The 26,784-nt window shown below is 56.7% G+C and overlaps 1 protein-coding gene across 4 annotated transcripts in view; it reads right to left on the bottom strand.

Moving 5' to 3' along the window:
* TNRC18 (trinucleotide repeat containing 18) overlaps positions 1–26,412 on the bottom strand; it is a 56,840-nt gene extending 30,428 nt beyond the window's left edge. For all 4 annotated transcript variants that reach the window (XM_074886636.1, XM_074886638.1, XM_074886639.1 and 1 more), the window contains exons 1-8: positions 26,159–26,412; positions 8,812–8,937; positions 6,555–8,357; positions 3,210–3,312; positions 2,605–2,810; positions 2,261–2,407; positions 1,576–1,760; positions 383–806 (exon numbers count right to left, since the gene is read on the bottom strand). In XM_074886636.1, coding sequence (XP_074742737.1) covers positions 383–806; positions 1,576–1,760; positions 2,261–2,407; positions 2,605–2,810; positions 3,210–3,312; positions 6,555–8,357; positions 8,812–8,937; positions 26,159–26,360 — 3,196 coding nt within the window. In that variant the 5' untranslated portion in view covers positions 26,361–26,412. The remainder of the gene's footprint in view (positions 1–382; positions 807–1,575; positions 1,761–2,260; positions 2,408–2,604; positions 2,811–3,209; positions 3,313–6,554; positions 8,358–8,811; positions 8,938–26,158) is intronic.
* Between the last annotated feature and the right edge of the window lie 372 nt (positions 26,413–26,784).

The following is a 26,784-nucleotide window of genomic DNA, read 5'->3' as shown; positions in this document are numbered from 1 at the left end:
TAGCTGCTTTGGGCACCTCTCTCCTGGCCAAGCTGCCACAGGCAGCAGCACCTCAGAGGTCCCTTCTGTACCTTTGCAGCACTCTCCTGCAACTGCAGAGAGATCTGCCTCTTGTATCCTTCTCCCACTGAGACTTCAGCCCTGGAGGAACCAGCCCAGGCTCGACCCAAGGGAAGAAGACAGCCTACAGCCCCAGGTGCCCCTATGACCCAGGCATCGACTCCAGCCCATCACACCACGCCTGGTCCTTGCCTCTCCCCCGCCTTTTAGAGGAGCTACGTGGTTTTCTCTAGGGGAAGGGACGGAAGCAGGAAAGAGCCGAGGAGAAAAAGGGAGGCAGGCACAAACACAACGGGACTCTGCCAAAGCAGGGCTCTCTTACCTGGGAACAAGGCCTGATATGGACCGGCAGCCTCTTTTTCCAGCTCCAGGTCTTTCTTCTCCACGGTCTCAGGCGCCTCTTCCTTTGGAGGGATGGCAGGGGCAGGGGGTGGAGAGGCGGGGGGCGGGCTGGAAGGATGGGAGCTGGGGGTGGCGGGGTAGGAGTAGGCTGGCTGCGAAGGTGGCTCCTCCATCTTTTGGATCACCTCAGCTTTGAGCACAGACACGGGTGAGGCCCTGGGAGAGAGGGGAGGTGGACTCACAGCCTTGCTGTAGGACGTGGAGGCACTGGGAGACAGCACGGGTGGTTTTCGGTGCACCAGTCCCGGGGCAGAGGAGGAAAGGCCTGATTTGGCACTGTCCAGGCTCCGTTTCGTCACCTTCTCTTCCATATCCGCACGCTGCTCGTTCGCCTTCAATCTCTCCTGCGACAAGAACAGAGCAAAACTCAGCACGACATCTCTACCTGTCCCTGGAAAACAGCACAGACCTACCACCAAGCAAGAGCAAAACATGGTCTTACCAAACATGCACTGGAATAAAACACATCTTCCCCAGTGCAACACCATTTTAAGACCAATCTGATGAAGGGTGACACCGATCAGTGATAGCTTTTACAAATTCCCAGCTCCGGGAGTCACGTGAAGGGTGTTTCAGCTTTCACTTGCAGCCAAAGCAAACCATTTCCATTTCTAAGCCTCCAGACCAGCAAGCAGACATGTAAAATGAACGCTGAAAACCAGACAACCACTATAAAAATGAAATGGGTGTAAAACACCCAAATGAAAGCGCACAACTTCCAAAATCATTTGGTGAATGGGAGCTGGCTCCAGTGTGATTGCTGCCAGTATTGCAGCTGCTTCTCCAATCACTGAGGAGGTTTTTTTGGAGGTGACCAGGGATGAAACCACTCAACTAAACAGAGACATGCATAAAGGAATGAAGGTCGTGCTGCTGCTAGGCAGCTCTCCTGACAGCACTGCTCAATGGCTCTACAACAAACCCCTCCAAAACCCATCCTAACTGTGCAGGATGCACCGAATGCCTCCTATCCCAGGGACCAGGGCGGGATCACTCAATGCATCCGTATGCTTGAGATGCACTTGCAACACAGGCACAGCTGCTTTCTTCCCCCCCAGAGACTCCAACTTCAGGTTCGTTTCACGCCCAAGCAAGAAGCTCTTGAAAACATACCACGAGCTGGGCGCTCCTCTGTAGCTCCATGGCGTGGGCTGCTTGCTGCTGCAGGATGTACAGCTCGTGCTGCCGCAGCAGCTGCTGATGAGAGAGGAGCTGGAGCTGGTGAGCGTGCTGGAGGGAGCTCCTGGTTGGGGGGTACATGGCGGGCCACAGTGGGGGTGCCCGGTCCATCAGCTCCGCTGGGGAACGAGTAGAGATGCAGTCAGGGAGGCAGGAGGATGGGGATGGCTAAAGGATTCAGGATTGCTCAGGGCAAGCATCTCTACCCCAGTTCCAGGGCGTGGAGGATGCCAAACACTGGACTGTGCAGAAACGCAACCAGAAACGCAGAGGGGAAAGCATGCTGTCTTCTCCTTGGCAGCCCCACTCCCACCACCCCATGGGTCCTGGGGTCATCTGACCTGCTTTGCTCTCTAGGCACCCTTGGTTTGACTGTCCCTGGCTGAGCCCATGAGTAGATTCTCCTAACCAAGGACTCAAACTCAGTGGGGTCCTGCAGCCGATGAGGAGCCCCTGCTGAAGATTACACATTTCCATCTCCAAAACACACCTAACAAGAGGCCAGCTCACACCCACCCTAGAGCTCTGGCTGCTGGTCCCCACGGGTAGGTACACTCCTATCTAGCCCTCTCCAAAGCCTGTCTCCTCCACAGCTATCAAAGCATGGTCACATCCTTACCAAAGTGTGGCAAGTGCTCGCTGGGGATTACAACAAGCTGTCCCGACTGCGGGTCTCTGGCAAACTGGTAGGCGGAAGGGAGAGCCCCCCCCATGGCAGGGGGGAAGCCTGGAGTCATGCCCTGGTGCAGGGAAGGGTGACCAAGTCCTGGAAGAAGAAACACCACAGTCACAACTCAGGGGATCTCCAACCCACGCGAGAAGTCATCTACCATTTGATTGCTCTAAAATATCGCCTTCCCCTGTGATCAGGCAGCAGCCTCACTGAGCACTTAGCAACACCCTCCCTGGATTTCATCGGTGTGAACACCCCACGGACACATCGTTCCTTCCCAGGGCACTCACCGTAGGGATGGCCGGCCAGCCACATGGAGGGGCTCCCCGTCCTGGGGAGCCAGGGGTGGGCTGCCAAGTGCGAAGCTGGGTCTGCAGACCAGCGCCCGGAGCCCGTCAAGGCTGGGCCTCCCGTCACCATGAGGTTGGAGTTCAAACCGTTTGTAGCGCAGCTGGAGGGGTGTATCCGGGCAAAATCTGCCAGCTCCTTGCTCTCTCTGGTGAGGGAGGAGGCAAAAGAGAGAGTGAGAGAGGGTCCGAGTGCTGCAGGTTACTGCGTGGCTGGAGGAGCTGAGGGCTGGGACCAGTAAGTGCAACAAGTGTGTTTGCAAACCAGGATCAGACACTCGAGGAGAGCTGTGATGGAGGTGGTTAACATCATGTCCAGAATAAAACATCCCACCTCTCCATCTCTTTGGAGCAGGCATGGATTTGCAGCAGTCTATTACGATTGCTCTGCTGCGGCTTCAGGATCTGCCTATAACCCCCTGGTACCCCACCCAGCGCTCCTCTCCTACACCAGGACGGATGCAACCCTGTTCCCTCTCCGGACAGGCTGTCCCCAAGCATGGCTTGTGGCACTGTGGCAGGAGACCCCATCTCCCTCCAACCCTCACCTGAGCAGCTTCTCCTGATCCCGCTCCAAGCGCCCTGCCAGGAGGTGGCTGTCCCGGTGGCGGCTCCTCTCATCCCCGCAGTCATCTTCTGAGCGTCCGTGTCCTAAGAGACAACCCAGCACCATCAGACACAAGAAACCATCTGGGAAAAGCTGTCCCCTCTCCTCTGGGCACGGAGAGGCAGTACCCCGGGAGCCAGCACACCCAAATGCCACTGTCCCCAAGACTGTATCAGGTTCAAGTCCTAAAGGACTGAGCGAGGCTAAGTGATCAAGATATTCTCACTAAGGCGGGTGCTCCTGGGAGCACCCAGGTGCATGTGGTTTGAGGTTCGTGTCTCCAAGCCATCAAGGGACCCACTCATCAGGCCAGTCCGTTCTCCCAGGACAGGACAGTCACCAGCGTGGGAGCAACAGGACCAACAGGACCATTTTTGCTGAAGGACAGTGGCAGATTTCCCATCTCGGAAGGAGACGAGGCCCAGCTAAATCCCTGCATCAAACCACAGAGTTCTGCTTAGCACATCTCACGGGGAGAGATTTTATCTCTGCACCTTCTGAAGCACCTTCTGCTCTTGTAAACCAGTCTGGGAGCACTGGGCATGCTCTGAATCCCTGTCCTTCTGCAACAGGCAGAACCAACACTACAGACCCTCACAAAACCAGTGTGCTCTGCTCTGCAATTCAACCCGTTAGCAGGAATCAGCATCCCCGCCCCAAGCCATGCAACAAGAAAGGGTCTGGCGAGGCAGGGACACATATGGCAGATGAGGGCAAGAGTCCAAAAAGGGGGGCTGGATGTTTGGTTGGAGAAACAGCTTGTCCAGAATCAGAACAGTTCTTGCAAATCCAGCCTGGCACAGTAACAGCGACGTCTGTGAGAAGTTAGCAAGCACCTTCGCAGGAGCGAACAGCACCACCTCGCTCAGCCCTGCCAGGACCAGGTATCGGGGCCCCCTTCCCTTATTTCATCCAAGGTCTTCAGCCCAGCTGCCTGATTTTAGGCTTGCTTTTCCCTAGGCTCTTCCCTAGCTTCTTTCTTGCATATGCATTTTTTCCCACAATTCCCTGTTGCCCCTCTCCATGTTATGCTTTGGGGATATGATCCGCTTCTCAATCCCAGCCCTGCTTGCAGCGAGCAGCCAGCTGGTCTAACGGGGCCAGAGGGAAGGTGTTTGCTTCCCCTCAGCTTTCAGTGCTCCCTGCAAGCACATCCCCTGCCCGGGCAATGCTCTGCACCCTGCAGGGCTCAGCAGCACAGCATGGCCTCACAGGCTGCACCCTGGCTCCCCGGCAGCCCCTTCCAGGGTCCTTGCTCTCCCGTCTGGATAAGGTTTGGCACACGGGAAAGCATCTCGGAACATCAAGTCTACTCTGCTGACAGGCAGTCTTTTCAAGGAGGGCTCCGCTGTGTATTTCCACAAACCTAGACAGCCCATGGTTTTCTTGCTGTCAAGTCTCCAATTCCCTCAGCTTTTACTGTCAGAAGGAATCCAGGAACAAGACAACATCTCTCCCGGCTCCTCTCCTCAAGGCTCCTTCCACGGGCTTCAGGCAGAAAGCAAAGATGCTTTAAAGCCTGGCACGTGCCTCTCCCTCCCGAACGACTTTCCAGGGTCACCACGTTTCCCTTGCAGCCTGGCAGGACACCGTGTGCAGTGGCTGTCCCCAACCAGCCCCTCCTCAACTCCCTGAACGATGCCCCATGCAGCCTCCAGTGCTCAGTTTCTATGACTCAGCCTCCACGGCACGAGGCACAGTGGCTCGTGAATCCCTCCAGACCCCCAGCATCCCTCCCTGCCTCTTCGCCAGCATCCCTACTCGCACACAAATCCCCCTCCACCCCCTAGCACAGTTCTTCCCCCTTGGAGCCCCTTTTCCTATTTATTTCCCCCAACTGATGCCCAACCGCCTCTTCAGTGTCAGCAATATGGAGCAAGCCCTTGGTTAACTCACAGCCTCCCTCCCTTCCTTGGCACAAGGTGAACTGACAGCCGCCCCCAGCCTTTTATTAGAAACACATTATTTTGTTATTTTATCTTTGCTCCTCCCTCTCCCATCTACATTATTTGTGCTCCGTTATTTATAGACAGGTTTATCATCTTTTTCTCATCCCCCATCCAAACACACACACTTCCTTATTCCTCTAATTCCTGCCTAGCCCCCACCCCGCCGACAGGACGGTCCCTTTTCTGTACAGACTGATGATTGTCCAGACAGTGAATGATCATTTTGTCTATATATATGAACATGACGCACGGACCGCATAGAAAAATTCAATCAGTTATGCATGGAGGAAAGGCTTAGGCCCGTTTCCTTGACAACCAATGCCCAGTACTAAATACTTGCATTTTACTTGCCAAATACTACAGATTAGCCAACTAAAGCCTGCTTTCTCCTTCTTAAAAGGTCTAAACATTCAAGCACCGTCCACTCAGCGCAAGCAAGCTAATGTTATTAGACAAATATCTCCTGGCACACAAAGGGGGGGCAGCATTTGGGGGACGAGAGGAGGAGAAAAGCAGTCTTGTTTTCTGTCTGAAAGCCAACTGCATCACTTAGCAACGAGCCCGGAGGCCTGCCAGAATTCAACCCTTGTTTGCAGCCTTTTAGTTCGGCTCAGTAAATTACATTTAACGCAAGCTGGGAGGGTCTGGGACGATTGAACGGCTGAACAAACAGCTCCCTGTGCTGCCCACGAGGTCCTCGCTCGGCTCCCGCCCGGCCGTGGGGAGGGCAACGGGAGGCGATGGGAACAGGGAGAGGGGCCGCTGGCTGGGACAAGCTGCCTGTCACTGCTGAGGTTCGGAGAGGGGAGCAAAGGCAGAAAAATGGGAAAGGCGAAGGCTAAAAATGGAAAGCCAACCATTGCTTGCCGGCCGCTCGCTTTGGCGTCGCTCCCTGGCATGCCAGAGCCGAGCTCTCCCGGTGCTGGGCAGCCCCCAGGTGTTATCCTGCGACACAAGCCAAGCAGAGCACCAAAAATCTCGCTGGAGCCATCCCCCTCCTGCCAGCACCATGGCTTAAATCAAAACCATGAGATTAAAACTCCAGCACAAAGGTGGATTAAGGAGTTTCTCTGTCACTCCCTTTGCTAACAAGGATCAAACGCATAGAGAGGGGTTGTCCTCAGATGTGGACAGAGGGGATGGGAGGAAAGGGGACTGACTCCCTCTTGCATGGGGAGTCTTGCTCCCTGCTGTAGTTTACAACGTTCCCTTGGCTGGGAAGGGGAGGCAAAGGGAGCTGAGGATGCCAAACTCAGCTCGTGCCACGCAGCCTGCACTGGGTGGCTGCTCTCTCCGTGGAACAGATCCCACAGGGAAGTCCTGAGACAGGAACCTACCTTTGATGCTGCTGAGAGACAGAGAGCGATCCCGGTCTGCCAAGCTGGGCCCCAGTTTGCTGCTGCTGCTGCTGCTATTGTCCTTCTGCCGGGCCACAGCCACGGCGATGCCGACGGGCAAGTGCCTCACCTCCACCTCGCCCTGGGAGCCGATGCTCTCGCGGCCAAAGGATTTGGCACTCTCGGGTCTCTCGGGGTCCCTCTTCAGCTGCTTGGCTGGCTGCTGCAACAGCAGCTGCTGCACTTTGGAGGTGCCCAGCTGTGAAGAGTCCAACTTCACGTTGCCCAAGCCGCCAAAGGGGCTCTTCTTGCCGCAGCTCTGCCGGGATGCGGTTTCCTTGGCAAAGTTGCCGCTGTACTTGATGAGGCTCTGCATGGCTGACCCTTCGCCGTGGGAGGCAGGGTGGAGGACGTCCGCAGCACCCCGTGAGCCCACCACCGAGGACCGTGGCAAGCCGCTGGGGTCAAGGTAGACCTTCTTGGCTTCCTCCTCCGCCCGGGTAACGTGGTTGTGCTGCGCGGCCAGCACCGCCATCTGCGTGGTGGCAAAGTTGCCCATCTCAAAGGGTTTCCACTTTTGCTCGGGCGGTTTCAGCTGACCGTGGTCCAGGTGCTGCCGGGAGGAGTCCAAAGTGCCGTAGACCTTCGCCGCTTCTTTGGAGCTGGATCGCTGGAAGCGGTCCCGCTCGCAGGGGCGATGCTCTGCCTCCGGACTCGGCTTCAGCAAGTCCTTGGAGGCCAGGAACTCCCTGCTCTCCGGAGAGCCCAGCCCCGGCCGGTTGAGGAAGGGCTCTGAAGTGACCTGTCTCTTCAGTGCCATCGAGTTTGCCCTGATCACCGAGCCCTTCTCCCTCAGAGCCTCCATCCTTTTGGCATCACTGTGGCAAGAAAAGTCCTGGGACAAAAGCGCGCGGGAGGTGTCCGCAAGGCACCGCTCCGTGGGCGACTGCAGCACCCCCACCTTGCCAAGGTCCTTGTCCTTTGCCTTGTTGTCGCGGGCCTGCGAGGCGATTTGGATGGGCCCGCTCCTCTCGTCATAGGCTTCGACCGAAGGCACGAAGGTGGGGGCGATGACTTTGTGCTCCCTCCCCAGCTCCTTGGCCGGCGGGAAGATGGTGTACATGCTGGAATGGACGGGCTGCGGAGGGAATGTCGTGGCCGGCGTCATCTTCCCCGGCTGCGAGGGGTGTGGGGATGGGCAGCTGCAGGAGACGTGCAAAGCGCCCACGGAGGGCAGGAGGGGCTCCCCCCGCTTCAGCCGCTCGGCGTGGGCGTGCGCAGAAGGCCTCATGTTCTCATCGTGCCGAGCAGGATCCTTGGCACAGCGGTCCTGCTCGGCACCCAGGACCTTCAGCATGGGGTCCCCGCCGCCGTTGCAGTTGCTGAGGGAAGAGCTCTGCAGCGGGTTCTTGGACTTGGGTTCCCCGCCACCCGCACCCCGATTTGGCATGTGCTCGGCCAGGAACGGTGAGAGACGCTCACCGACCTTCACCGCCTTCTCCACCACGCTCACTTTCCGGTCACTGTCAGGCTTGGTGTCCTGGGTGAGGTCTACCACGCTGCGGGGCCGGGGCTCCTCCTTCGGCTTGCCCTCCTTCTTGGCAAAGGGCAGGGACAGATCGCTCCGGCATGCCCGCTCCTTCCCGCCGGGGTCTTTCAGGCCTTCTTTCGAGCTCTTGTGCAGCTGCCCAAGGTCCTTCTCCCGGAGCAAAGTGCTCGACGTGTGGTTGCCCGCAGTCCTCGAGAGCGGAGGCTGTGGGTGCAAAGCGGACTGGCCCGCGTGGCTGGACAGGTAGAACCCATCTGCAGAGCAAAAGCAAAAAAAATTACCACAGGCCTCCAACCCCTTCAATCCTACACAGAGACAAGCGAGAGGTGGCAAACCGGGAGGGAATGGGTTTCAAGGACGTCTCATATGTCCAGGAAGGACTAGGGTGAGGAGATCAGGCAGGTACTTCCACGTGGCCCTGGTGGGATACAGGACAGCCCCGTCCCCAATGCACACTGAGCCCTGTGATGCGGCAGCATGTGCGGGCTTCAAGGAGGGACCTGGCCATGTTCCCTACAGCACAGCCACATCCAAGACCCTGGTATTGCTAAGACCAGGAAACATTCCCGGATGATAAACCCAGGGGGTTCCTGCTCTTCACCCTCAACATACCAGCTTGCAGCAGCTCCAGCAGCCAAGCAAGCCCAAAGGACAGGGTGAGCACCCAGGGGCGAGCGAAGGGAAGGGCATGTGGGGACCCAAACTCACCTTTCTGTGACTCGAAGAGGCTGTGCTGACCCAGCTGGGCCAGGAGAGGACTGCCAGTGCTGGGGGGCTCGAGGTGGCTCAGGGGAATGTACGATGGGTAGAGCCCGTTAGGCAGATGGGAAAAGCCTGCAGAAAATGGGAAACAGAAGAGGGAAACATGTTTCAGCCCAAGCGGCACGCTGCCTTGGAACGAGCCCCGGCAGGAGCACAGACTGTTGTGGCTGCCGGTCCCTCACGCGCCAGGAGCGGTGGCTGCGAGGACGCAGGCGGCAACGCACACAGCCCACGGTGGGGAGCGCTGCTCGGGGCCCCCACTTCAGCTACTGACCCCCCCAATGCGGGTCCCCCAGCTTGTCCCTTGCCTCTCTGCGGGGCTCAAACGTTGCAACCGGTGGGCTGCAAAGGGAGCATGCTGCTTTCTGAGCAGAGCCTTAAATCTGCAGGCGAAACGACCAAACCACCCGGCCGATGAGCTGTTTTGTCACAAGTACAGTGACCTGTGGGTGAGGGCACTCCCCAACACGCTTCCTGAGCAGCGATAAGACCCTCTTGCCAGCACAGCTTTGCCAACACAGCCCGTCCCCGCTGCAGCTGCTTAGCACCAGCTACAGGCTTTGGGAAAACGTTGAGAGCATCCTCCACAGCAGCTCACACAAAGCATAGCTTCACGTATCCAAACTCAGCGTCTTATCCCGGAGGAAGGCAAAACAGAGCAGAAAACCCGACACCCATCCATGAGTACGAAAGCAGCATGTCCCCAGGGTCCTGCTGCCAGCGGCCTGGATTATGTCCTGGACACCGGGGCCTCCTCCAAGGGTGGGCCCCCTCAGCAACATCCTCATGCAAATAATTGATGATATATAATTCCACCAGTGAATACCATCACCATAATAGTGTTAATAACACAAGTTCTGGGCTACAGGCAGCAATTCCTCTGCAACACTGCCACCAAACGGCACCCGTGCAATACTACAGACCCCAGCGCTCTGCGAGCACCAGCAACCCAGTTGGTGCCATCATTTAAAAAACGAATAAAAGCCAGCAGGGGAATCTGAAGGAGCCAGTCAAGCCCTCTGCAACCTTTCTCCCTTCCCCTCTGACCCCATTAGCAACCAACTTCCCCAAAATTCAACGATCCCACTGAAAGCAACCAGGCAACAAGTTTGTCAAGAGTCCAGCATCCAACTGGATCAAAACAACATCACACCAAAACCCAAGAGGAGACAGAGAAGTTCAGTCCCCGAAGCTGCACGTGGAGCACCATCTGCGAGAGCTAGTCAATATTTCACATTATTTAGACAGCCAGGATCTCTTTCGCATACATGTTTGCATCCCGGCATATGTGCTTCACCGACGCGGTGCTCCGCACAGCTCCTGGCCCAGATCCATCGCCCGACAGCTCCCAGCAGCATCACCCGCACATGCCAACCCTCCAGCCACAGGACCAGGGGAGTTGCTGTGCCCCTGAAGTTCAACGCAGAGCCCATTCCCAGCAGGTAAAACTTGCTATTCCATCTTGGGCAGGGCATTGAGCGTGCACACACATTCACACCTCTCCTTGGTAACCCCAAAACCTTCACGCTGGAGCATTTCCAAATAACTTTTTTTATTCCAGGGCTGGAGAGCACTGGGTAGCACCCAGGAGCACCTACCCCGGCTTAGATGTGAGCAGCTCCACTCCACAGCATGTTTGCCTCGGCCGCGCCACTCCGGCACGGCTGGGCTGGCGACGAGCCAGTGTCTGGGGCAGGAGTGACACATTTCTGAGGGAATGTGAGTCCCATCTGGCAGAGCACATGGCTGCAGCATGGCAAACCCGCTGGAGCACCCCATGCCACACCAGCCCGGCAGCCGCGGCCCCCAGACATCCCCACGTGAGCCCCTTCTCCCAGCCAGACCTCGATCCTGGCTGCAGCCGCTCCAGCAGGAGAGAGCACCGGCATGGAGATCGCGGCGAGACATCCCACGCTACAGACACTGCCGTGCACAGATGGCCATGGCATGTCCCCACTTGCACATGGTGCAAGGACACTAAGCCAGCTGCAGAGCTCCAGGAAAGGGACACGATCCGGCCCTGCCATCCAGCACAGGGACAGCTGCACGCAGCTTAAGCTACCGGTACCCAAAGAGGCATTTTGGTACCGGTTGTATTCCTGGTCCTACTGGGGCAGATCTTATCCTACCCAGGGATAACAGAGGGTCAGCCCCAGCTCCAAATGCTCTGGGGCTTCCTCTGCCATCAGCATTATCACATCCCACCACAACGACTCAGCTTCAGCCGGGGGCTGCAGGAGGAGGAGAGGGAAGGTCAGACAAAAGAACGAGGGGATGAGGAACTCTGGGATGACAGTGGCTGAAGGGCAGATGAAATCCCCTCCAGCTGCCCAGCGTAAGATGAGCTGTCACAGAGGTTTTCTAGCCACTGTGCTGAAGCAGGGAACGGAGCAGTAACAAGCAGCTTCATGTGCAGTCCGAGCTGGGGACAGGTTCAGGTGGACAGGTTGGGGATCCTGCAGGTCACCACCCCAGCTGGGAAGCAGCAGCAGAACCGAGCTGATGCCATCAGCCAAGCCCCAAAACCACCTCGCATGGGGCAGCCCGTCCCAGCACCTCCCACGAGCCACAGCAGCAGCGCTGCTCCTGAGAGGCATAAGGTCAGCCCGGGGGCTCAAAGCTCATCTGAAAGCTTTGCAAGTGGATAAACTGAGGCACAGGCAGGCACAAAGACTTGCCTGAATCACCCAGCTGACCAGCAGCAAAAGCAGAGAGCCACTTGAACCCCAGCCTCGGGTTTAACGGTGACACCGTTTTCCCTTGCTAAGTGCCCGGAGGAGAAGCTGCCTGGGCTGTATTTACCTGGCCTCTTCCCTGCCAGGAACCAGAGCCGGGGCAGGGAGGAGTGATCCAAGCCACTGCCTTCCTGGGGATGAACCCAATGCAAATCCAACCTCGAGGCACTGCCAAAGCATCCCTTCCTCCATACAGCCCTCCAGCAGCAATGCTGACAGGCTGGCATAAGACTCACACACAGCCCGAAACTTGCTGCCCTGCTTCCCCGGGCAGGACCCGGAGGTGAAGCTGTTCCTCCATGCACTAAAGTAGCTGCATTTGCAGGAGGCGGCCGCGGGCAAGTTGCTCCCTCCTTGGATCTCCACAACAGAAAGTGATGCCAAGGGGAGAAACTCTACTGCAGTGAGCAATGCACAGCTCACCCCAACCATGGGCTTCCGCCAGGAGAAAGGGAGGGGAAAGGGGGAAACCACAACCGTCTCCATCTGCCCGGGGCCAGAGCGTTTGCTGAACCAGCGCAAGATCCACTTCGCCCAGGGACACGCCGACAGGTCTCGGCAGGCTGAGCCACGCTCCTCCAGCCAACTGCTCGCCCAGAGGCGGGCTGGCACCGCGGCGCAGGCAGGGAGGTACGAGGCGGCAGCGCGGCCAGCACCAGACCAGCTGTGCCCCCCTTCCCTTCACCACCACGCCAAACGCTGGTGCCCACCAGCATGGCCTCTGGCCACCTGGGAAAGGCACCACCAACAGGAATCTCACAGGAGCGCTTTGCCAGCATGGGCACACACGATCCAAAGCAGCCTGGCTCAGGGAGTAAAAGGGTTTAAGGGCACAGAGATGACCCCTCAAGATACCTTAACCCTGCAGGAAGGCAACAGTCGGCACCCAAAATGCCACCTCCCTGCTCAGCTCCTCCTGCGATGGTGGCTGGATGGTGGGTGTGGTGGATGAGCACGGAGGGGGGATGCATGCCCGTCCCCCTCCTTCCCAACTCCAAGATGACAAAACGTACCTGCTTTGCACGATTGAGACATAAATCACTTAGGGCTGTTATTAGAGGAACTTGGCGTGTGCAGATGTGTCAGCCCAGTTGAAAACATCTTCTTCATCTTTGCTCAGCTCTCCAAAACGGCACGGGCGGGGGGGAAGAGGTATGGCCGGGTGACTCACCACCGAGAGGGGATGTGACTGATGGGGAGATGAGATACCAGCGACCGCACAAACCACACACCAAACGTCTGGAGGCCGGAGGTCGCGCTGGGGGAAGCGGGAGGGAAACGGCCCCACGTGCTCAGCTTGCTCGGGGTTTGCCCAAAGCTCCCCCGGAGGAGGGAGCTGCCAGAAAACATCACTTAGCAGAGGTGGTGAAGGCAGGCCAGCAGATGTGCCCGCAGCGGAGTGGGCTGCCACGTGCAGCCAGAGTTTTTAACCTGCGGGCTCTCTCCGTCTTGGCCCCCCTGTCCCCAGGCCTGAAATTCAGCCCCAGCTGAACGAGTTGGCCAAGCCTGGGTTGTGAAAGAGCCAGGCAGGAGGGGGACATGCTGGACAGGACACGCTGGACCTGAATGCATCTTCTCCATGGACATGGCTCCGGCAGACGAGCCAGGCTACATGCCTGATGTGACATGTGTGCACCAGCACTAGGAAAGCTGCTCCATCCCAGGCCGGCTGCAGGTGACCGGCCAGCACCTTCACAGCATCCCCACGCTGCCCTCCACGCCAGCTGTCAACCTGGCACAGAGGGGAGGGGGCTCGCTTGGGCACCCACGAAGCATCAAGGACAGCAAGAGGGAGTGACGCAGAGACACCACTCAATGGGGAATTCACTCCCCTGGTCCGGTTTTTAAACCAGCCAGCAGCATCGATGCACCAGGGAGAAGCAGCATCCATTTGCAAAGCCTCTGCTCGTGCCCAGGGATGGCTCTCCGGTCCCTGCCATTGCCTCAAAGGGAATCACACAACAGGATGCAGCTTTGTCGCAAGCCACGGTGGCCTGGATGGGCAAGCAGGCGGCCACATGCAATGCCAGCTGCAAAGCACAGCCTGAAGCTGAGCCCTGGGCACAAGCCATCTTTGCCCGTGAAGCCACAGCCCCATCACCGGAAGACCAGCGGCCTCCAGCGTCCCGGGAGAAGTGAAGTAACTCTCCCCCATCGGCCCCGTCCGCCCGTTACGGGTTTCTGCCACTTATGAAATATTTCCAACCGCCAACATCTCGCCTCATCCTCCCCGGGCTGTGATGGACGGACACACTGTCAGGAAGCAGGCTGGCACAACGCCGTGCTGGGCAAGGAGCTGTGGCCACAGAGGGGCCCGAGTTGAAAAGTCTGGCCCCACAGTCCCTCTGGTCTGAGCCCAGAGGGGCTGGGAAACACAGCAGTGAGGCTTTGGGTTTATTCCCACGGGGTGTTTTTAACTCTGGGCACCCGAGGGAGATTTGCAGCCCCATTGCAGCTGGGGTCTCAGCTGGCTGCTGGGCTCTGGCACAGAGCAGGAGCCGCAGCTGCCCTTGGCCGGGAGCACAGTCACCTCTTCCCCAGTCCAGCTCACAGCGCCTCGCAGCCAGCCAACTGGGACACCAGTCCATGCCACAAACAGCTGGATAAACGCTTACGTCCTCACAAGTCCCTTTTCCCTGGCAGGGAGAGAGGGGAACCGGGAGAAGTCCAAGCACAGCGAGTACCCACCAGCTGCCAGCCCCCGTGGGGCCCCCTCCCACCGCCGGTGGGACAGCCGCCATACCAGCACCAGCTGCCTGTGCTCACCATCATCGGTGCATCCCTGATTCCCTCCCTGCAGAAGCAGCAGCTTCCCAGGGAAAGACTCTTTTAGGGCTCCCCCTACTCCAGCACACACCTCCCTATCTCTGCCCCACGATGCAGGGGCACGCAGCGTGGCGAGGCACGGCCGCAGCTATTTCTCATGCACACATTTATGGCTGCAAGCAGCTGAGAGCCAGGAGTGCTGACAGTGTAAATCTTTGCCACCTCCTCCCCTGTCTGCCAGGGCCGCTCTAGTGACACCCAAGGCACCGGGAGCCACCTTGACTCCGTGCCACACACAAGACGCCAGCGATACGAGCCCCCGAACATGCCGGACTGAAACCAAAGCCCCTAGATCAGATGCACCTGGACTGCAGCAGCGGCTGCTCCCCGTCCCTTTCCCCATAGCCCCAAGCTGCTGCTGCCGTCACAACCCGCCGCCCTCCACCCCAAAACCCGATCCTGCCGTATTTACAGCCCGTGCCAGGGGGCTGGCAGTTGCTTCAAAGCCTTAATTTACAGCCTCGATTCTCGGCATCCCCTGAAGGTCTTCGATCTCATCCCCCGGATCCAGAACAGCCAGGTCAATTTAACTCCCTGTTTAATCTTCTAAGGGCCCCAGCGAGCTCGGAGACAGCATCCTCCAGCGGGGGGTCCACACTCCCGGCCTTTGCTGGCTCAAACACCACCACACCGCTTTCCTTTACCTGCAAAAATCACTACCTTAGAAGCCAAGGTGAGCTTCCCCCCAACTCAGCGCAGCTCTCTATTGTTTCTTTTAATTTTATTTTATTCCACGTGGGAATCTGTGTCCAGGCTGCTTTATTTTTAAAGTGGCTCTTGCTCAATATTTACTACTGCTCGCAGCCGCGTCAGCACAGGAACACCATGTGCTCCCAGCAGGTTTCTGAGGAGCCCTCCCGCAGTCATTACCCAGTGCCGAAGCCCTGTCATGATTTTAGTGCCTCGCGGTGAATCACCGTGCTGCCGGGCCTCTTGCAGCCAAGGCACACCAAAGGGCAGGGTGCATGCAGGGCGGGGAGGGGGAGATTCCCTGCCTCCATGGAAATACATACCATCAGGCTGAACCCTACCGCTCACCTCCTCCTCACCCGGGAGCTGGAACAGCCCCAACACCCCCGAGATGGCGAAGGAAGAGAAAATGAGAAGAAGTGGCTGCAAGGGCTCAAGGAATTGGTGCTCACACCCCAGGTCTGCCCCCAGCATCCTGCAGACTCGGTTTGCATCGTGCAACAAAGCAAATGCAACGCGAGGTATACCAGCACTTCAGGGCTCAGGGCTACAGGGGAAGGACACGGAAGAGATGCCCTGAAGATCTCCCACAACATCACCCACCAACTCCCTGCTCACGGTGTCTTCATGGCGGGCAGCAAGAAGCCACCTGGGCAGGGACACGAATCCTTCTGGCAGAGGGAAGGTGACTCTTCCTCCCACTGGAGGGGCCAGGATGGAAACCACCCCACTGGGACCCTTGACACGATGCGCAGCCAGTCTGCACAGCCTGAAACACACAGTGTAGGAAGCACCGACCCGCTCCCACGTTAATCCTGACGCACAGACACTCAAACCAGTGTCAACGCTCCTGGGTCACTGTTGGCTGCTACAGAAGCAGCTTTCCCTCTGCATCCCCAGTCTGAAATCCCCCACCACGTCGGATATCTCTCCTTTTCCATTGGCATAATTAAACCTGACACCCCAACGGGGGTCCACCAAAACCTCCAGGCTCTCACTACACAACCGCACAGCTTTCCTCAAACAGCAAGGAGCAACTTGGTGGGGTCTTCAGCTCCACATTTACTAAGATGCTGTATGGAAATTGAAAAATAATCATTTTAATTCTCAAAATGATTAGCAGAATCCCCAGGAATGCAGTACCTGGCTGCTAGATTGCAGTTTTGCCTTTCTCTCCTGATTTTCTAGAACAGTACCAAAATGTCCTTGCTCTGGTCCATCCTTCACTGCAGTGAAGACGCTCCGGCCACTGGTGGCTGGCACGGGGGCCCCAGGGCTGATTCTGCTCCCGGCACAGGGCACACACCTTCGTTGCAGGTGCTCCCCCTCCTTCCTAAGCACAGAAATTTAACCCACGCATTTTTCTTTTTTATATCACCCAAACTCGGTGCAGAAGATGTGATGCAAACAGGCGGGCCCCCGCTCCCCGCAGGCAGAGCCCTGCCCGCACAATTAACCCAGCGACACCCACGCACCAGCTCTGAGCCGCTGTCCCGTGCCTTCGTTAGAAAAGAGCTCGTTACCCTTCGCTGCCAGAGCCGGGAGAGCTACAGGCGCTCAGTGGGGGGAGGTTATTGTGGGATGGCACGGGCGCTGGTCCCCACATCACCTGCACAGAATGCCTGCCAGCAGCAATTAAATCAGCCTTCAAAGAGAGATCCCAGCTTTCCCAGCGCCATTAGCCGTGCCCTGGAGGGAACACAGTCTATTTTCAGCCACAATGACTTAAGACCAGGTCACCAGCAGGTTAAATGGGACTGTGCAGCATTATCTCCCTGCCCTCCCATTGAGAAATTAAACACCGCTGTGTGATGGGCAGCCGCCAGCCCTGCAGACGCACGCCAGGGCGCCCACCGAAAGGTAAATGCCACATGCCCACTCCTCCCTTCATCCTCCCATCGCTGGCCGTGCCCGCCCACTGCCCTCCCTCTGCCTGGGGTGCTGGGTGCGGGGCCACCATGGGATCACCCCCGGCTTCATCCCTGCCTGTCCTCCTGTTCAGCATGGCGAGGGGTCCCCACAATACCCAGGCACCCTGGAAGGAGCCTCAGCACCCCCCATTCTGCATACCCAAGCCTGCAAGGTGCCAGACTGGGGCTGCTCATCTCACCCTTTCCTCCAGAAATCAGGTGGCCTGACTGCAAGTCTCCAAGTTGGGGACTGTCCCAAGCCACTGGTTTCACCAGGGTTTTACCAGGGCCACCAGAGAGGTGGCACCTCCCCACAGGCAGCTCAATCTGCTTTGCTGGGAGGGCCAACACCGAAACCCAACCAGCCACCCCACCACTAACATCTGGCAGGGAGGTGGCAGCTGGATGCGGGTTTGTTTTGCCTCCCAGGCCCCCGCCAGGCACAGTCAGCACGAGCCGGGATGACTCAAAGCCCTGGAAGACGCAGACTCTGTCGCTGCTTATTTTAAAACTTGTTTGCAAAGCGGCTGCCGTGGCTCAGTGCCTCTCGGGGCACCTTGCAAAGGGGGGGTGGCACTGCAAGGGGAAACTGAGGCACAGAGTGGCACAGAACCCTGATCAGACTTGAACACTGCAACGCCAACGCATGCGTGTTCAGCAAGCAGCCCACAACCCCTGTACAACACGGTGAGGGGACTGGAGAGGAAACTCCAGAAGAAACACCCCAGGGCTGGAGCGAGGACGTCACTGATGGCCCAGTCACGTTCCATCAGCTCTGGCTTCACAAATCCCGCTGGGATACGGCACGGCCAGGACGGGGTGAGCACAAGGTGAAGCCGGAGGCACCCGCATGTACTGCTCCGTGTGTCATGGGGGCAAACACACACTCCTCTCCCAGAGCCCAGCACTGACCTCCACAGGATCTGCATGGACCAAAACCGTCCCAGGAGAAATTCAGCCATGGGCTGCAGATATCTGGGAGTGGAAGAAGGAGATCCACAGACGGAAGACAATCCCACAAGACTCTTTTCCTTAGGAAACCAGGTTCAGAAGCTCAGCCTGTGCCCAGCCTCTCCTCCCAACCACATGTTCAGCCCTTTTTCCTTCTAGAGGCTCCTGCCCTCCCCACATCCTCCTTAACATCAGCCCACACCACCTTTTCTGCACCAAAAAAGCGCTGAACCGTGAAACGAAGAGGTCTGTGCGGACAGCGAACGCCCCACACCACGCATCTCCTCGCCGCCAATAACAGGAGATAAACGCAGAGGCAAATATTATGGTGGTGCGGTTTAATTCCTGATGAATTATGCAAATCCATATTCAAATTGAAGCACAGCCCTTGGGCTCTTGACAAATTGCCAACCTGGCCCCGATGTCACAACGCAGGGATAGCCAGCCCTCCGCCAGGTGAAGCACTAGATGGATGCCCTGTATATGTATATATACACGCATATATGTGTTTAAACATCTCAACTAGGGAGACCAAGGAGCACCTGCAAGAATGATCCAAGAGTGACTTCTGCGTTTCTCCTTCCTCCCAGATGCGTTTAGCCTGGCCAGGGAAGGCCACCAAGCTTTTGTGTCCTCCACAAGATGGAAGTGGCTTGGGTTGACGGCGAGATTCAAAGCAGGAGGATAAAATTCACCATAGCTGGGGCTGAGAAGGAGGGGAGGCAGAGCGGGGCGAGAGGGGAAAGCCTATAACACTTGTGCCAATATGAATGTCAGCTCTGAATCTGAAGAAAGGAAGATCTGTCCACAAAATAGTCACAGAGAGGGCTCATCTGATGAAAATAGGAATTTCCGATCCCACACAAACCCCGAACATCCATTAAAAGCAGCAGCAGAATTGTCGCTTTGTGTCACTAATCTCATTAGGGAGAAAGCCCCGCTGTAACGCTGGGATTGCAAAGGGAAACCCCGGCACGCTGCGCACACCAGGAGCCCGGCGCGGTGTGCTTGCCCGGCAGAGAGGCAGAACGGTGTGCTGGGCTTTCACTGGCACCCCAGGAAGGTGCCTGCACCCATCTTTACTGGCCTGCCCAGATCTTTACTTGCTGGAGTATTACCCGCTTGGCTTGGCACGGCACGCGGGATGCCTCCCCACCCAGCAGATCGGGACACAAAACACCAGAATTACACACACTGTGCGGCAGTAACGCAGGGGCTATTTCATTCACACACTACTACTGGCACTGCCTGCAAGCAGCACGGAGCCAAACCCCTTCAAAACCCTTCTTCCCAAGCACGCCGGCCGTTTCAATTATTATTTTTTATTTTTTTTAATTAAAAGCAATTAAACCAAATGTATTAAAAGCATATTCAAGCCACAGGGAATTCTGCTGAGAAGAGATCGGGGGCAGAAAGGGAAGCATGGGCAATACATCTAACCACCAAACATAAAAAGGGATCTTTGCTCGCAGTAACGCGGCAGGGTAAGATGGATGGCAGCAGAAGCAAGAGCAACCTTTGCAGAAGTTGCCGGGGATACAGATCCAGAGAGACAGGGCTGAGTGCCTCAAAATCTCTGTTATTCCTCTAAAAAGGCACGTTCCCTCCTGAACATGTTGCCCCTTCCCTTGTTCCGAGCCCACCATGTTCAGCTTGCCTGCCTGCATCCAGCTCCTTCAAAATGGCTCTTTGGCCACTGCTACGCTGGCAATAAAATTTATTCCCAAGGTCACTTGAATCCTTTTGCCACTATTTCAAGTCTCGCTGGATTTAAACAAAAAACAGCCTCAGATATACCGAGCCCTCCCTCACCCCCTCCTTTCTGCCCATCACCTCCCTGATTTAGAGATACCAAACTCTCAACTACCTTTCGCTTCCTATAACCGTCAGCGACAACAGCTGGAGAGGAAAACCGGAGCATATTGTGCACCCAACAGCTGATCCTCGCGGCGTGGGGAGAGAGCCCAACTGTCACCGCCGCGGCGCTGCCGTACGGCGGGGCTCCTGCCGCACCGTCCTCCCAGCCAGCGCGGACGGGGATGGGTATAAAGGGTTTGTGCAGTTGCCGTCCCCTTGGTGTTACAGAGCTGGAGAGAAGCGAACAATAAGCAAAGGAAATAAATAGCAGAGAGAGACAGTGGTTTTCCCCAGCCAGTGGGTGCGTCGCGACGCCCGCAGACATCCAGCTGTGCCACCCCGGAGGGAAGCCAGCCAGAAACGCGGGGCTGGGAGGAGACATGGGGAGAAGGAAACCCCCAAATCCTCATGGCTGGGGAGAGGCAGAGCGCTCCTCTCCCAAACTTTGCTTTTTAAGGAGCATCCCCAGCTGGAGAAGCTAGCGAAGGACTGCTGCAACTGGGTGCAGTGCTGCTCCCTCACCCTGGCCCCGCAGGCAGGGAGCTCGGGGCTGCCTTTGGCTCCCTGCCGTCCCCAACCCCGCCTGCATTTTCGGGTCGGTTCAGGGCCCACCGTGCTCTCCGTTTCAGCAGCGAGGCAGAACAAAGCACTCCCTTGTCCTCGGCACCTCGAGCAGGCGATGCTGGATCACGTTACCTAACCCAGACCAACATCTCCTCATCCCGGCAAGGCAGCTTTCGTGTCAGCACATGCCAGGCTGGCCCCGATTCCCTGCACCACCTCCCGCCCGAAGCTTTAACTGGACCAGTTTAGTACACGCCGAAAACACACGGGGCCTTGTTTCAACTCGTCGGGCGCTAACCCCAGCTAAAGGAGGTGATCCGACACCCTCCCGCCGGTCGCAGCCGCGGCCGAGCCGCAAGGCGCTCACCTGGAAGGCTGCCGTAACGATGTTAATTCCCCTTAACAATGTTCATCTCCATATTCATCAGAAGATGGTGAAATGACAAGATGGGGGGTTGTTTACTATGTAATTATAAACTAATTTCAGCTTTACCCTGGGTTATCCTAGGAAGGAGATCTAAAATTTCCCTTACGAAAGCCTTGCTCTGCTAACCACGTCTGCAGCGAGATTAATTCCCAGCAATTTCCATTTCTCCAACAGCTGCTGTGTTGGGAAAGAGCAGTAGCCTGTCCCCAACACCAGAGACTTGCCCGGTGCCCCATGCCATCCCTGGCTAGGATTTCTAGCACCGGCACATCCTCTGGATCAAATTTTCACTGGCACACCGTCAGTCGGGGCTGGGACCAGTGATCGTCCAGCCCCGGCAAGGAGAATCAGTGCTGGGTGGGGGGCAAGGCTCGCTCAGGGTGGGAGAAGGGCTGCTAGCAACCATGCTAATAAAGCACATCTTTACCAGCACTGTGTATCAGAGGCAGAGCCAGGCTCCTGCCTGTTCAGCTGGGGAAGGTATTAGAAACCCTAACACAGCAGAGGATCCCGCAGGACCTTGCTCCGAGCAAGTTTGCATCACCACATTGGCCCTTGGGCTCTCGTCCATGGTCCGAGCCCAACATCCTTGCCACCAGCTACCGCCACTTGGGATGGGAACTCCAATGGGGGCTGGAGGACAGGGTGGACAGTCCTTCTCCCTCCTCCTGAAGGATGAAGATGCCACCCCACAACCCACCCGACCACCAGGACCTCGGGGAAACCACTGGGACATCAGAGAAACATGTCCCCAGACCCTAGGAGCACATGGTGAGAGACTACCAAGAATGCAGAAGTCCCTTTTTTTTCCCCTATTTCATCCCCCGTGCAAAACCAAAGAGACTGCTTCTGCCTTGCTCACAGCCTACGAGTTGGCCACGGGCCGAGGGAGCTGCAGGGGCAACACTTAATGGCCGAGCGCTTCCTCCGCCTCCGGGGATGCCGGGTGTAAACGGGAGAGTGCGACGGGTCCAAACACAACATCCCTGCCCGGCGCAGGCCAGCATCACCTCCCCGAGCTCTACCAGGACAAGAACACTCGCTGTTCTGCCTGAAAACACGTATCAAAAAGCATCTAATTTCACCAGGGCCCCAAGGGAGGAGAAATATCTCCCCAGGCAGGTCTCCGGCCGGTCCACATTCCTCTCGGTGTTACACGGCAGCCCCTGCCCCACAGAGCCCCCCGCGCTCAGCCCCTCGCACCACCCCCTGGGCGGGCAGGGAGGGGGAACCGCGATTTCAAGGGCCATTAAACACCGATGGTATTTTCCTTGCAGCATCGAAACGTGACCAAAAAAAGCCGCGTCGAACTGTAGCCAAAATCCCACCGCTCATCCGGGAGGCCTCTCCCTCCCAGCCCAGCTACTGGGAGGAGATGGACACGGCTCGGTCGAGCACCACATCAGTGCTACCCCGGTGTCTTCTATCAGTGAAGCGATTTTAGCGTGGATGCAGTTTAGATAAGCAAATTGTGCTTCTGCTGGCACCGCCGACGGCAAGGCCTCCTCTGCAAAATCTGCGGGCTCAGCAGAAGCACAATTTTGCCATTATAAGGATGGCTACAGTGGGATTTTGCTGGCACAGCAAAGCTATCCTGGGGGGAGGGTATTTTTTTTTTCCCCTATGCTCCTACCTGGCCCAGCGGTCTAGAAAACTTCTCCCAGGCACAGCAGGCCTGGAAGCAGGGATGGTCTCCAGTCTCCTTAAATCCCTGCATCTGAATGCACATGCTAATGTGAAAGTAGGAAAGCAAGCAAACCAAAATCTCTCCCCTCAACCTGACTGCTTTCCTTTCAGCCACAGCTCTCGAGCTGGATTTAACACAAACTCAGCTCTGCTCGTACAGGTGCGTCCCTTTTCCAGGGCACTGAAAGTGTTTCTGACACGTATTTTAATGGAAAAGGCTGGACATCCAACAAACACTGTCTGTTCCGGTAACCCCCGCATACGCATCCCACCTAAGAAAGGATACCTCAGTACATGGCAAAAAGCAGATTTTTATTATTATTATTTTAAACTCAAGAGAGTCTTTTCTGCATGGGGATGGTATTTGCTCACACACAGACCCGCTGCCTGGCAGGGACGCGATCCCAAAGCAGCCCTTCGCAACCGAGTCCGAGGGAGCCTTTTCCACCTCCCCCAAAACACAGAAGCTGCCAAGAACAACGCGCCCGCCACGGGATGGAGCCGAGACCAGGACGCTCGCTTGGACCCAAAGATGGTGGAGTAGGGAAGGAGCAAAACTACAAACCCCCCACATTTTGAGCCGTGGGCTGCAGAGCAGAGCGAGCTACCGCTTTAATGGTCTCGGCTGCCTGACTCCATCGATCGCAGCCTCTTTTTGTGCAAGGTCTTCCCGGCAAGCTCGCCGCTGCCAGGGATGAAATTCCATTGCAAACAGTCACCTTCCTCCCCGGCCCTCAGCGGGAGCACCCCGCTGCTCCCCAGCCCCCACAACAACCCCCCTGCCCTCCTCGGGGATGGGAAGACGGTGATGCCCGAGAGCGCAGGGGGGGACACGGGATGGCAGCCCCACAGCCGAGGGCTGGCTCACCTCCCGCCTCGGCCGCCAGCCCACTCCTCCCTTCGCGCTCTTCCAACAAAGGGGCTTCTGTCCCCGTCCCCCCGGCCTGCACAGCGGCAGCTGAAACACTACCACGGACTAGAAACCCCCCAGAGAGGAGCCAAAGGTCTGGGGGGTCAATGGACACAGCCCAGGCGCCCGTATTTTGGTGCTGGGGCAGAGCCCGGACAGCCGTAACAAGCAGAGGGTACGAGAAAAATAAGGAGTCGGTGCCGGCGATAACTGGATCCTCAAATATGGCCAATCGCGCTATTTTTACAGGGGCGTATTTATTTTAGGAGGACGCTGGGACGGATTCAACAGTCTCTTTCTTCAGCCCGGTGGTATTTAAAGATCAGTTTGAACTGGCTCTATTTAAAGGCTTCGCCTCCTGCCTACTTTTCTTAACCCCTTGCACAAGCCTTTGCTTTCCACCCCTCCAAACCCCTCCTAAAAACAAAACAAAACCAAAAAAAAAAAAAAAACCCACACAACAAAAAAAAAAAATCCACACCAACATCAACACTGCAAGCGCAAACCTACAAAGGGCCCCTCCGTAGCAGGAAGCAATCATCGTTTCAAACGATATTGTCAAAGCCGTAAAAAAAAAAATATAATCCCTGCCTATCCCACTGCTGTGGTATAATGGAAGTTTCGACTGTTAATTGTACGTATCTTTTTAATGCAGTTTAGCCTGGCTGTGAATTGCCGTGCCGCGGAGAAGCCAATCTCCCAGAGCGAGCTGTGCCAGCGACCATCCCGGGGAGCGCATGGGGAAAGCCGGGCACCGTGGAGGCGCAGGTGGGGATGGGGGGATTTTCCAAAGACTTCAGAGAAAGGAAAATAAAACTAGAAGTACTAAGAATACATTCAAAAAAAAAAATACTGGAGGGATCACAAAACCCATTCCTTCTGTGAAGGGCCTCAAATTCGAGGCTCGGTCCCAGCGGGAAAGCTCACGGGCAGGGAGCAACGCTTTGTCGGCTCGGCTGGAGCTCGGCGCCTCCCTCCCGAGCTGCCTGGATTTCAGGGAAGCACCAGAAAAGGAAACTTTGGGAGGGGAAATAAAAGAAAACAAAAAAAAAAGGAGAAAAAAAAACAATAAAAAATAATCAACAACAACAGAAAAGGAAACAACAACCTGCACTCGGTTTGGCTTGATATTGTCCAGACGAATTTTTTGCAGAGATCGTATTCTGCTTTAGTAGGAGGTGGAGGAGGGGGGAAAAAATACCCAGGACAAAAAAAGGGAGGGGGGGGGAAAAAAAGGACAGACAAAAGGGAAGGAAAAAAAGGTGTTCGCCCATGTGCTTGGCTTCATAGCCGTTCGCTTTACACCTCTCCTCTTAGCACCTGGGAAATTGGCACTGCCACCTAGTCTAAAACTAATAAATCTTTTTCCCTCGATTCGGGCTGCTTCCTTCTCTGCAGATGTTGGCAATCAGGTTTGCAAATTTCAAAGTCATTCATCCCAGGCGGCTGGGAGAAAAGCAGGTTTATTATTGCAAAACCTGTCACCCTCCCAACGCCTAAAGTAAACTCCGAGTCACCTCTCCACGCCCAGGGGAAAGAAAGGGGAAAAAAAAAAATAATAGAGCCAGAGAGGGAAATCAAACGGTCAGAAATCCCTCGCGTCCTCCCAGGGCAAGCTCGGCGGCAGCCCGACAAAACAGCGGGCAGAGTGCGGGCAGGCGGGTGTAGGCAGCGTTCTCCCGGCAGCTGCCGGACCCTGCGTTATCCCACCCTGCGAGTCACTGGGAAAGGGAGCTCGGAAAGTGGGGAAAAATTAAAATCCCTCCAAAAAAACAAAGTAATATAAGCAAATAAAAAGCTGACTGGGGAAAGAAAAAAAAAATCGCCTATATTTCAGTGTCTGTTTTTTGTTTTTATTTTTTTTTTTCTAACGAAGAGGCAGCCGTGGGGCTGCCCGGAGATGGACGGCGTCGAGAAGGGGGGAAAAAAATACAAGGAGAGAGAGTCCCTGTATGGAGGTTTTGTTTGCAGGTTTAACAAATAATAACTACCACGGAAAAAAATAAAAAACAAACCCCCAAAAACACCAAAACCCGCACCGCCGGCAGTGCTGCCCGGGACCGCGGCTGGGCTCGGGCTGCACCGCCCGACGCCCCCCAGCCCCGGCGCGGAGGGAAACCACCAAAACTGCTCTGTTTTGTGCATTTTCTCAGCCCGCGGGTGGTTCTTGGGTTTTTTGGGTTGGGGTTTTTTTTGTTTTGTTTTTTTGCCTGGCCATGAAGCACCCGGCGGGGCAGCGCAGCCCCTTCCCTTCCGCACCCCGATCTGCCTCTCTGCCAGCTTTCCCGAAAATCGGGATTTATTCCACAAAACACCCGCGGCCGCTTCGGCGGGGATTTTCCTCAGTGCCAACCAAACCGGGCGGGGAAGGAGAATTTTTATCGGCTAGGAGCGGGTTTTTTCCCCTATTCTCCCATTATTTTTCCCCCCATTCCCCTATTTTTTCCTCCCCGACTATTTCTTCCTCCATTCCCCTATTTTCCCCATTCCCCTATTTTTTTCCAAATCAAAGCCAAGCGAAGCAGAAAACCCTTGGGGAAAACATGCGAAAAAGCTGCAAGCGCACATACATATATTATTCTTCTCTGTTTTGGTTTTTTGTTTTTGTTTTTTTTTTTTTCGCTTAAAGCCCCGCCGGCCCCGGGGGTCGGCAGCATCCGCCGCTGCCCGCGGAGGCGCAGGGAAGGGAAGGCGGAGAGGGGGGGGGGAGCTGCCGGGGGAGTCCGCGGAGCCTTACCCGGGTGGGAGTGGAGGCTGATGCCCGATGCGAGGAACTTTCCGGGCTGGAGGGCGGCGGGGAGCCCAGCGGCCATGGGGCCGGCGGCGGGGGCCAGGCGGCCGGTGGCTCCCAGGCGGTGGCTCTCCATGGCCAGCCCGGAGAGCAGCGGAGGGGGGCCGTGCACCGAGCGGGGGGGCCCGAAATCTCGGCCATCCATCATCCACTCGCCGGCTTCAAGGAGTCTCCCGGATCGCTGTCGGTGCCCGCCACCGCCTTCCCCCCCACCCCCCCCGCCCCCCACCCCCCCTCCTCCTCCTCCTCCTCCTCCTCCCCCAAAAAATCAGATGGTTTTCAAAAATAAGGCGTCCAAGCGTCCCATGGCGCGGTGCAGGGAGCCAGCCCCGGCGCGGCGGTCTCGGTGCTGCCTGCAAGAGAGAAGTGGGGTGCGGTGAGCCGACCTGCCCCGACCCCCCCTGCTCCCCATAAACACCCCCCAGAACCCACCCGCACCTTCCCGACCGGGGCGAGGAGGGGGGGAGAGGGAAAGGGGAAAGAAAGGGAGGGGAAAAAATTATAATCGAAGGAAAACTTGTGGCAAAGGGCGGGAAAAAAAAAATAAAAGTATTTAAAAATAGTTTTTTAAA

The sequence above is a fragment of the Strix uralensis genome, chromosome 16, assembly GCF_047716275.1.
Source record: "Strix uralensis isolate ZFMK-TIS-50842 chromosome 16, bStrUra1, whole genome shotgun sequence".
NCBI classification, from domain to species: Eukaryota; Metazoa; Chordata; class Aves; order Strigiformes; family Strigidae; genus Strix; species Strix uralensis.
Note: the sequence above shows the minus strand (reverse complement) of the source record. Positions and strands in the feature narration are given on the sequence as shown.